The sequence below is a fragment of the Lithobates pipiens genome, unplaced genomic scaffold (genome assembly GCF_037356315.1).
Source record: "Lithobates pipiens isolate NorthernLeopardFrog02 unplaced genomic scaffold, aLitPip1_a1.2 Scaffold_19, whole genome shotgun sequence".
Classification (NCBI taxonomy): Eukaryota; Metazoa; Chordata; class Amphibia; order Anura; family Ranidae; genus Lithobates; species Lithobates pipiens.
This window is the reverse complement of record NW_027507764.1, coordinates 433,893,730-433,905,944: the sequence shown is the minus strand read 5'-3', so window position 1 is coordinate 433,905,944 and position 12,215 is coordinate 433,893,730. Positions and strand designations below refer to the sequence as shown.

The 12,215-nt window shown below is 45.5% G+C and overlaps 1 protein-coding gene across 2 annotated transcripts in view; it reads left to right on the top strand.

The window, feature by feature from the left end:
* Positions 1–12,215, top strand: part of LOC143997162 (maternal DNA replication licensing factor mcm3) — a 54,818-nt gene that overhangs the window by 11,418 nt on the left and 31,185 nt on the right. For both annotated transcript variants that reach the window (XM_077492621.1, XM_077492622.1), the window contains one exon: positions 5,179–5,387. In XM_077492621.1, the coding sequence (XP_077348747.1) occupies positions 5,179–5,387 (209 nt within the window). The remainder of the gene's footprint in view (positions 1–5,178; positions 5,388–12,215) is intronic.

The window sequence follows — 12,215 nt, the reverse complement described above, 5'->3', positions numbered from 1 at the left end:
ACCGCTAACTCCGGTTTTTTATAGTTTCAGGGCACCCGCCATTTATTACCTAGTCTCACTAGTGTACCCCTAAATTTAGGGGTGTCTACGTTCCAAAATGGGGTCATTTGGGGGGCGTTTGTGCCATCTTGGCATTTTATGGCCTTCAAAACTGTAACGCCCTTAGAAAGCCTGAAGTCGGTGCTTGGTTTTCGGGGCCCCGTACGCGGCTAGGCTCCCAAAAAGTCCCACATATGTGGTATCCCCGTACTCAGGAGAAGCAGCAGAATTTATTTTGGGGTGTCATTTCACATATGCCCATGGCATGCGTGAGCAATATATCATTTAGTGACAACTTTGTGAAAAAAATAAATAAAAAAAAAGTTTGTAATTTTCCCGCAACTTGTGGCAAAATATAAAATATTCCATGGACTCAACATGCCTCTCAGCAAATAGCTTGGGGTGTCTACTTTCTAAAATGGGGTCATTTGTGGGGGTTTTGTGCCATCTTGGCATTTTATGGCCTTCAAAACTGTAATAGGTAGTGAGGAGTGAAGTCAAATATTTACGCCCTTAGAAAACCTGAAGGCGGTTCTTGGCTTTCGGGGCCCCGTACGCGGCTAGGCTCCCAAAAAATCCCACACATGTGGTATCCCCGTACTCAGGAGAAGCAGCAGAATTTATTTTGGGGTGTCATTTCACATATTCCCATAGCATGTGTGAGCAATATATCATTTAGTGACAACTTTGTGTAAAAAAAAAAAATAATTTTTTTTTTTTGTCATTATTCAATCGCTTGAGGCAAAAAAATAAAATATTCAATGGGCTCAACATGCCACTTATCAATTTCCTTAGGGGGTCTACTTTCCAAAATGGGGTCATTTGGGGGGGTTTTGTACTGCCATGCCATTTTAGCACCTCAAGAAATGAGATAGGCAGTCGTAAACTAAAAGCTGCGTAAATTCCAGAAAACGTACCTTAGTTTGTAGATGTGACAACTTTTGCGCAAACCAATAAATATACAGTTATTGACTTTTTTTTTTACCAAAGACATGTGGCTGAATACATTTTGGCCTAAATGTATGACTAAAATTGAGTTTATTGGATTTTTCTAATAACAAAAAGTAGAAAATATCATTTTTTTTCAAAATTTGCGGTCTTTTTTCCATTTATATCGCAAAAAATAAAAATCGCAGAGGCAATCAAATACCATCAAAAGAAAGCTCTATTTGTGGGAAGAAAAGGACGCAAATTTTGTTTGGGTACAACATTGCATGACCGCGCAATTACCAGTTAAAGCAGCGCAGTGCCAAATTGTAAAAAGACCTCTGGTCATTTACCAGCAAAATGGTCCGGTCTGAAAGTGGTTAATGAGCTCCAAATATGCATCTGTGAGCTAAACTATGCACACAATGTACACAAACATGACAATTGTATAAATTATTGAACTTTTCTCAATACAAAGATATAAAACTGTAGGGATGAGCCGAACACCCCCCGGTTCGGTTTGCACCAGAACTTCGAACGGACCCCAAATTCGTACGAACGTTAGAACCCCATTGAAGTCTATGGGACTCAAACGTTCGAAATTAAAAGTGCTAATTTTAACGGCTAATATGCAAGATACTGTCCTAAAAAGGGTTTGGGGACCTGGCTCCTGCCCGAGGGGACATGGGTCAATGCAAAAAAAACTTTTAAAAACGGCCAATTTGGCGGGAGCACTGATTTTAATGACTATTAAAGTGAAAAAAAGGTAAAATATTCCTTTAAATATCGTGCCTGGGGGGTGTCTATAGTATGCCTGTGAAGTGTCACGTGTTTCCCGTGTTTAGAACAGTCCCTGCACAAAATGACATTTAACGGAAATAACGTCATTTAAAACTGCTTGCGGTTTTAATATTATATCTGGTTCCTGCAATATGGTTGAAAATCATTGAGAAAAATGGCATGGGTAGCCCTCCCTGCCCATTACCAGCCCCTTTGGGTCTTGTACGCATATTAAGGGGAACCCCGTACCCATATTAAAAAAAGGAAGGGCCCTATATACTCAGAACAGCAGTATACAGGCGGTGCAAACAAGACAGGGACTGTGTAGGTTTGTTGTGTTAAGTTGAATCGGTTTGTAATTTTCAACTGGTACATTTTTAAAGTGTAGCTCCAGTCAAAAAAACTATTTTTAAGCTTTTTGGAAAACCATAGGGAAGGATTATCACCCCTGTATAATTTGTTTTGCCGTCCGTCTTTTTCAGAGCACGCAGACAGCACACACAATTTCCTACCGCTGACTGAAAGCTCTATTTAAAATGAGCAAGATAGTTAGCTATATAGGTGGATATAGCGGTATATACTGGGTTCAGAGCACGCAGACAGCACGCACAATCTCCTAACACTGACTGCGAGCTCTATTATAAAAGATAGATATATCGCTAGCTATATAGGTGAATATAGCGGTGTATACTGCGGTCAGGGCACGCAGACAACCACTACAGAAGAGCAAGAATGAAAAATCGTCCGATAACGATCGGTGTATACTGTGTTGAAGGTACACAGAACACCCACTAACTGATACAGACGCCAACACACTACACAAGGCTGCCGCGCTGGCGGCCTTATATAGTGTGGGGCGTGTACTACACAGCCTGAGCTATGATTAATGGCTCTCCTCGCTGCCGGCGCTGTGATTGGCCAAGCATGCGGGGTCACAGTGCATGCTTGGCCAATCATGAGCCAGCAATGCACTGCGCCATCGCAGTGCATTGTGCACTGCGCCATCGCAGTGCATTGTGGGCCGTGAGCACCACACGAATTTGGCGCGAACGGCCCATAACGTTCGGAATTCGCCGAACGGGCGAACAGCCGATGTAGTCGAACGTACGTTCGAGTCGAACACGAAGCTCATCCCTATAAAACTGTATGCATAGTATATGAAGGACAAGGCTCGAGAAGTGTACACGGGTCACAATAACAAAAGTTTACAATCTTCCATAGAGAAGTAAACATCCAGAATCAATTGGAATATACAAGCTTTCACAAATCTCCCATTATTAAAAGAGGCTGATGGTAATGGTGTTACTGTGTCAAGTAAAGCAGGGTAACATATCAGGAAAAGCCTTCCAAGTAGACATCACAAAACATGCATTTTTTCCATGAATGGCAACATTGTGCATTGTAGGTTTCAAGCACTTATGCCTGTATATGGTTGTTTTGATTTGCAACAAAGATGCATTTACATTTATCATATGCTTTACTTGGCTTGCCAGGTTTGCTACAGTTTAACGTGTTTAAACCCTAACAATTGCTTTTTTTCCTCCCTTTTAGCTGTTCTATTCAAAAAAAGTACAAAACAAATACTCTACCTCATCTTGTCAAATTGAGCTGACCTGTGTCCACTTCTGTTAACCCCTTCCTGCTGATTGTACATGACTGTGATCTCATGGAAATGGGTCTTTAACCATGGGGTTGCAGATACATGTACTTGTGTGCATATGCACGATCGGAACCAGGTGACCCAGTTTTCAAACACCCAATTGCTATGATTGGCTATCACAGTTTCTGCTTGCTAGAGGGGAAAATTGTAAGTCAGTGTTTTGGGTAGGATAAAAAACAAAATGCGCACTATTGGCCCTACTAGGGGTACGAATAACAAATATACACATTTGTGATATCACTTTCATTGTGAGAATTTTAATGCTTTTTTTGGTGGTTGGTTATGGTAATGGTTATGGCAAGAAATGGCTACATTTTTTTTTTTTTTATTTTAATAAAAATTCCAAGCAATCCGTGCCATAAAATGAAAGCCCCATTTGTCCTGAAAAAGATTACAGTATTTCTGCTTGTCATTGATTTTGACAGGCTTCTGGCAAAGGGGTGCATGCTGCACCTCCCAAGCTCAAACACGTATGACAGACTGAGAGGACCGTGTGAAGCCTAAAGCAATAAAACATGATGTGCTGTGGAGTTGCATAACAGATGAGCACTTTATTTTTATTTTTTTTATAGAAAGTGCTGTCTGAAGACTTTATTTAAAACTGCAGGGATGGTCGTGTCTTGGTTACAGGCTGTAACTGGACTTTTGTAGGTGCTCAGAGCTGCAGACAGGGATGCAAAGACTTAGCTGTTGTAATGCCTGAGTGTATAGCTTAAAGGCAGAAGTATACTGAAATGTTTGTTCCAGCTGCTAGATTAAAGTGTTACTAAACCCACAACGGTAAAATCAGTCTTTTTATGCAGTAAAGCATGCTTGTTATACTCACTGCGGAACCTAAGGGGTTAATCCTCTGCATTTTGTAAAGACTGTTTGGTCCTGTCTTCTCTGAACCTCATCTTCCACTGTCCCCAATCTGCGCAGTGCCGCCCCCCAATCTGCGCAGTGCCGCCCCCCAATCTGCGCAGTGCCGCCCCCCAATCTGCGCAGTGCCGCCCCCCAATCTGCGCAGTGCCGCCCCCCAATCTGCGCAGTGCCGCCCCCCAATCTGCGCAGAGCCGCCCCCCAATCTGCGCAGAGCCGCCCCCCCCCCCCCCCAATCTGTGCAGAGCCCTTGGAGTCACTCTGTACATGCTCAGTTTGGTGTGTATTGCAGTGTATCGGCACTGTCCAGACAGGGTCAGGGGTCCTGCAGCCTCATAGAACAGATTAGAATGAAAACTCCTCTAAGCTTTAACCAGACACTGATAGACCTCACACGACCGCTATATACTGCTGAGAAAAGGTATTTAGCAGTTTATATTTACTAAAACGATTGCATTTCCATGTTCTGTGGGAGACTAGATATAGTGAATGCAGGGTCCTGGCTTTAGTAACGCTTTAAATACATTTACTCTTCTACCAGATTACTGGTATTTTCATTGTACGTTTAGTTGTGCTCCTTTAAAACATAAAGCCACATAACTCATAACTGTTAAACTTGTGTCCACTTTCTTGGAAAATTGTTACTGGAAGCTTCTGGATAATTTTCAGTGTGACTGTTGAATCTTGTGCAGTCTATTTGTAAAATGATTAGATAAGTTGCTGCAAACATAATTGAGGCTATGATCATAAACCGCCATTAAAAGTGTATCTATCCATTTCTCTAACAATTTTGTTGATTCATTTTACTGGTGTACCAAGGACTTCAAAATATTTTCTGAGATTACTTTTTTATGCTGGTTGCATGCACGGGTGTCATAAAGTTTTATTTTATTTTATTTTTTTACACCTAGATTGCTCAATAATGCATTTGGAGAGATTATCGCCTTTCAAAGAGCGTTAAAAGACCTTGTAGCTTCAATTGATGCCACATATGCCAAGCAGTTTGAAGAGTTCAGCGTGGGATGTGAAGGCAGCTTCGGAGGAAAGCACGTGTCTCCTCGTACTTTGACTGCTAGCTTATTGGGAAGTTTAGTCTGTGCTGAAGGAATCGTAACAAAATGTAAGTTACTTTCTCCACACGCCCCACTGCTTTCTGTGAATAATTCAGAGAATTCAAGTATAACTAAAGGCAAAACTTTTAATTTTGGAAAGGGATTAGAACACTTGTCAGTTTTTGTTTTGTTTTTGTCTGTACTTCCATTAAAGAGGAGCTGCAGTCTGCTCACATAATTTGTAATAACATCCTTGCCATTCTGAAGCTTCCCTCCAACCACTTTGCATATTTTAAATACAGTGGCGGGGTGCATTCATAAGGGCCCTCTCTCCGGCCACCCCCTCTATCACCAATAGATTCATCTAATGCACGAATCTGTCTATGGCTGCCGGTGCCACCCCCTATTCAGGCGCCCGGCCTCTTTTAAAAAAAAAATTAAATCCGAGGTGTATATATATATTTACATGTGAATATAGATATGCACACGCACATTGACTTTTTTCCCCCAAGAGCGCTGCTTGTGTTTTTGTATATCCAATCCTAGCAGAGGAAGGGAGAAGACATTGAGGAGCTGTCCCACTGTCAGACAGGGTAAGTAGACAGTGGGCCCAATGGGGCTGTTTGATGGGGCTGTTTGATGGGGCCCAATGGGGCCCAATGGGGCTGTTTGATGGGGCCCAATGGGGCCCAATGGGGCTGTTTGATGGGGCCCAATGGGGCTGTCTGATGGGGCCCAATGGGGCTGTCTGATGGGGCCCAATGGGGCTGTCTGATGGGGCCCAATGGGGCTGTCTGATGGGGCCCAATGGGGCTGTCTGATGGGGCCCAATGGGGCTGTCTGATGGGGCCCAATGGGGCTGTCTGATGGGGCCCAATGGGGCTGTCTGGGGTTGTTTTCAGAATTTTTCAGTTTGTTTGCATCCCCCAAAAATTGAGCACTAGCCACCACAGTTTATATATATATATATATATATATATATATATATATATATATATATATACACTGTGATTCTGTACTTTCCAGATATTCTGCAGAAATCTCCCTTCACTGAGTCTGGCTGCAACCAATTTAACTGTGGGCAGCTGAAGCTGCTGCCTGTTCACTTCCTGGATTTACAGACTCTGCTGCCCTGCAGCTCTCATTAGCCCTCTTATGACTTGCCCCCCCCCCCCCCTTCCTGGAAAACTCTGAGCGCTGTGCATGTCATAAGCCTAGGATTTTACCAAACGGGAAGTTGGCTGAAAATATTTTACCATCCAAAGTTAAAGCAAGGGCAGAAGATGTAATAGATGGAAAGTTGAAAGAATGACTGAAGGTATGCTTTAAGGCGATCCACCCTCTGTTCTGTTTACGGTTATCATTGAATGTAAAAAATCCCACTTTTGGGATGTCTCTAGAAAGGTAAAGGGGGGGGAATCTTCCAATGGGGACACTAGTTCTGGTGACTTGGGGGGTCCCCAAGGAATTACCTTAATTTGCTGGAATTTCTTCTCACGTCCTGTTTGGCTTTGAGACAAGAAGTCAAGGGAAATCTCCCCAATCTGACGGGTTATAACCCTTCCTTGCTCTGTCCAAAATGAAGAATTTTTTTATTTATTTTTTTAGCTATAGTTCTACTTTAACTTATCTGCAGCCCAAGAGGTTGGTTCTCTGATTGTAAACTGGATATGTTTTAAGATCTAACATTACAATTTTTTTTTTTTTTTACACATTATGCCCCTCATAGTTACATGGGTTGGATAAAGACACCAGTCCATCCCGTTCAACCTGAGTGAGTGTCTAAAATTCTCTATCCCTGTACATTGCACACTCACATTGGTCTCTACCCTCAAGGAGCCCACAATACAGGGTCCCCATACATATACCAGGGCCAATTTTGGACAGAAGCCAATTAACCTACCAGCATGTCTTTGGAGTGTGGGAGGAAACCAGAGTACCCGGAGGAAATCCACGCAGGTACCAGGAGTACCTCCAGGCATTCGATCCAGCGACCCTTTTTACTGCTAGGCGAGAGTGCTAACCACTACACCACTGTGCCGATAGTATTTTGTAACAACGTGCTTCCCAAGTCTAGTTATGAGGTCAGAGTTGCTCCCTAGCTCCACACAGAAAATTAGACAACAGCTAGGAAGGAGATGCAATCAACAGCAGTTTTTCTTGGCTCACAGTACTCTCCTGATCAGAGTCATGTAGTGACAGGGGACTTGCATTTCCCCCTCCATCTACATTCCTGTGTCCTGGGAAAGTGCTCTGAGCTGATCTTAACTGCCTGTATAAGCCTGTCTCCTTCCTAGCTATTGTCAGATTTGCCCTGGGGGTAGAGGGACAGGTTGGACCTCATAACTAGACTTCACTAAAGGCAAAACTTGTTTTGGATAGAGTAGAGATAGATTAGAACACCTATTAGGTTTTTATTGCTGTCTGTGCCCCCATTAGGGAGATTTGTCCTCTTTGTCCTGTTTTTGAAAATAAAAAATTAAAATCACAAATTGTTTGCTGTCACCAGAAAAGTGAGGGGAAATCTTCCAATGGGGACACACATTCTGGTGACTTGTGGGTGCCTTAATTGCAGGGATTTCCCCACTTCTGATTTTGACTATGGGACAGTGAAGTGAATGTATATCTCCCCAATGGGAGATAGGGTTATACTCTTCCCTTCAAAATGAGAAATTTTGCCTCAACAGTGCCTTGAAAAAGTACTCATACCCCCTTTGAAATTTGTCACATTTTGTCATGTTACAACCAAAAAATGTAAATGTATTTTATGTGAAAGACCAATACAAAGTAAAACAATTGTGAAGTAAAAGAAAAATGATAAATGGTTTTCATTTTTTTTTTTTTTTTTTTTTTTTTTTTTACAAATGAAGTGTGGTGTGCATTTGTAATCGCGCAAAATGGCTCAAGCTCTGTCAGATTGCATGGGGAGCATCCGTGAACAGCAATTTTCAAGTCTTGCCGCAGATTCTCAATTGTCTTTAGGTCTGGACGTTGACTGGACCATGCTGACACATAACCAGTGATGTAAGTAACTCGGTTAAAATAAACAGAGTTGCTTAACGCAGTTACTTTAGAGGGTAACAAGTAATGTGATTACTCTTCCCCTCATGTTAACACCGTTCCCATTACTTGGGTGGCGTTACCACAATTACATCCTGTCTGGACCACCCCACCTATCCAGAGACAGAGAATGTAAGGAGGTGGGGCGGGCACTGAAAAATGAAGTGAACTCTGCAGTCCGGCGGACAATTCAACCGTCTGTGTGCTAGTCTGCCAGACTTTTGAAATGGACGTGACTCCAGGTAGATGGGACTAGAGAAGGAAGTGAATGTCGCCCACTCAATCAGCGAGATTGACACCTTGCGAGCCACGTCGCCTGGTATGGATTTAAAGGGGAACCCCTACGCCGAAAAAGGCGTGGGGGACCCCCAAAGTCCATAGCAGACCCTTATCCGAGCACGCAGCCTGGCCGGTCAGGAAAGGGGGTGGGGACGAGCGAGCCCCCCCACCCCAAAGCACCTTGTCCCCATGTTGAGGACAAGGGCCTCTTCCCGACAACCCTGGCCATTGGCTGTCGGGGTCTGCGGCCAGGGGGCTTATAAGAATCTGGGAGCCCCCTTTAATAAGGGGGCCCCAGATTCCGACCTCCTACCCTATGTGAATGAGTATGGGATACGATGTACCCCTACCCATTCACCTGGGGAAAAAGTATTAATAAAAAGCACAGGTTTTTAAAGTACTTAGACAGCTCCGGGGGTCTTCTTCCGACTTCAGGAGTTTTCTTGCCAGTCTCCTCCGCTATCTTCTGCTCTTCTACTAGCGGAGGAGCCTGGCTTTCTCCTGCATCGCCGTCCGGGGGTCGTCTTCTTCTTCCGCATTGTGCGGCTACTTATCTTGGCATAAGGGGTGGAGTCACCGGGTGATGTCACATGGTGACCCCTGCCCCTTATGATGTCAATCCTAGCATCCCCGGGACTGTCATAAGGGGTGGGGTCACAATGTGACATCACCCAGTGACCCCGTCCCTTATGCCTATATAAATCGCCACACGACACGTCCCTGCCATTACGAACGGAGAGAGCGTTGTGTCAACGTCGGAAGGAGAAGGCAATCGACAAGACTAAGCCAACGCTGGTAAAAGAGCTATAAGATAGGGGAGGCCCGGCAGAAGAAGTGAAGAGTGGGACAAGACCCCCGGACTGTGGCGACGGAGAAAGGCGGACTCCTCCGTTAGTAAAAGAGCAGAAGATAGCGGAGGAGCCCAGCGAGAAGACCCCCGAAGTGGAAGACCCCCGGAGCTGTCTAATGTACTTTAAAAACCTGTCTTATTAAAACTTTTTTTCCCCATGTGAATGGGTCGGGGTACATCTTGCCCTATACTCATTCACATAGGGTAGGGGGTCGGAATCTGGGGGCCCCCTTATTAAAGGGTTGTCGGGAAGAGGCCCTTGTCGTCATTAATGTGGGGACAAGTGCTTTGGGGTGGGGAGGGCCACAGGGCCCCCCTTCCCCAAAGCACCCCATCCATGTTGAGGGCACGTGGCATGATACGATTCAGGAGGGGGGGGTGGCGCTCGCTCATCCCCACCCCCTTTTCTCGACCCGCTGGGCTGCTTGTTCGGATAAGGGTCTGCTATGGACTTTGGGGGGACCACCACGCCGTTTTTTGGCGTAGAGGGTTGCCCTTTAAATCCATACAAGGGGCTCATGAGGTGTCAATCTCGCTGATGGAGGCGGCAACATTCACGTCCTTCGCTAGTCCCATCTATAGAATATTAAAAAAGTCAGTTACTTTGCTGAGTAACTAATTACTTTTCCGATGTAACTGAGTTACTAACACAATTACTTTTTGGGAGAAGTAATTTGTAACTTAACTATTTACTTTTTTAAAGTAAGATGACCAACACTGCCCATAAATGCTTTGTAAACCATTCCATTGTATGTTTAGGGTTCTGTTGGAAGGTAAACCCCCACCCCAGTCAAGTCTTTTGCAGACTAACAGGTTTTCTTCAAAGATTGCCCTGTATTTGGCTCCATCTATCTTCCAATCAACTCAGCCCAGCTTCCCTGTCCCTGCTGAAGATAAGCATCCCCACAACATGCTGCCACCACTACGTTTCACGGTGGGGATGGTGCATTCTGGGTGATATGCAGTTTTCTCCTCTCGTCTTCCAGGATAGCTTCTGAGACATAGGGCTCCTCCCTCCAGGTCAGGAAACACATACACATGTTTTAAAAGGTGGTCCTCAAGGCCTCCCTCTTCGGTTATTGTGTTTCCTGCCGGACGGGAAGGAGCACGTTAGAGGGACTAAGGGAGCTCCATGTCTCAGGGCTGTCCTGGGAAGAGCACCTGGCGTTGGCCTCCTCCTGCCTAGGCATCCCTCTGTCCTGCTGGGGAAGAGTAGGATGCTTGGCCCACCGCTGCCGTAAGCTCGGAGCGCTGGACCCCTGGTGATTCTCCTTGTTCCCCACAGCACCGTACCTGTGGTAGTGTTTGACCAGCAGGTGAGAGACGCTCTGCCGGCCATTCTGGTGATCTATCTCGGCGGACGCGAAGGGACGGGGCTTGTGCGTTCCAGCGGACGGAAGTGGCAAGGACTTCCAGCGGAACCGCGTCATCAGGGGGCACTGTGAGACACAGCTCTGGTCTCTAGAGGTAAAGACACAGGCACCCGGAGCGGTGTGGAAAGCACAGCTAGGCTGCGCAAGGCACCAGGAACATGGAGACGGCGGTTCAGGCAACGGACTCTGGTACTGTGGGCTCCAGTACCTCCCAGGTAAGATGGTGAGGGTGGACCATTCTTACACTGGGGGGTTTAGGGTTCTGGGGACCCAAATTCTCCCTCCCTGGGTGGGGAGCCCTTGGTGATGGGATAGGCACTTCCTAGGCTAACCCGGGCACAGTGCTGGTTGTGGGTCAGGGAGTCTTTTCCATAAGTGTCCTTTTTGTCTCTTCTGTTTGGTTTTTAGGTTAAAACCCAGGACAGGACACCGCTCCCTAGGAAGAAATGTGCCTTATGTGGGACTAAGTTAGGCCCCAATTGGGAGAAGCCTTTATGCCCCGATTGTGTCAGTAGTCGCGTCAAGGATGATTCTGTGGCAGCTTGTCATAAAATCCTGACGTCTGTTAAGGATGAGCTTGCGTCCACTTTCAGTCATTCAAAGGAATAGTGGATAGGATGCAGGGCCCCCCTTTAGGCATGCATAGGGCAGCTATTCTCCCTTCCCTATCTGAGCCCAGTCAGGAGGGGGAGAGGGAAAGGGGGTCTAGATCGCAAACCTCCTCTCAGTTGGATTCAGCATCGGGCTCAGAGGAGGATTCTTCCAGAGGGTCCAGATATAGGTTATCTCTGGACGATGTGGGGGATCTACTTAAAGCTATTTATGACACGTTAGAAATTCGTGAGGAGCAGGTTCAACTGTCCAAGCATGACCTAATGTACCAGGGGTCTAGTGCTAAGAAAGCCAGGGTCTTTCCCGTACAAAAATCCATGATTGATTTGATTTTGCTGGAGTGGGAACAGCCAGAAAATAGGCCATTCTTTTCCGGTAGCCTCAAACGGAGGTTCCCGTTTGAAGCAGATGCTTTGCATCCATGGAATAAAGTGCCTAAACTGACGCACCTTTAGCTAAAGTCTCAAAAAAGACAGACTTGGCCTTTGACGATTTGGAATCGCTTGGGGATCCCATGGATAGGAGAGGGGATGTGCTGCTAAAGAGGGCTTGGGATGCCTCTTCAAATGGGTTAAAGCCAGCTCTAGCAGCTACCTGTGTTGCCAGGAACCTGGAGTGTTGGTTATCGCAGTTGCAGTCCCATATTTCAGTGGGTACTTCTAGACAATAGCTCCTGAAGTCTTTTCCCCTTCTGTTCAAAGCAGTGGGCTTTTTGGCAGATG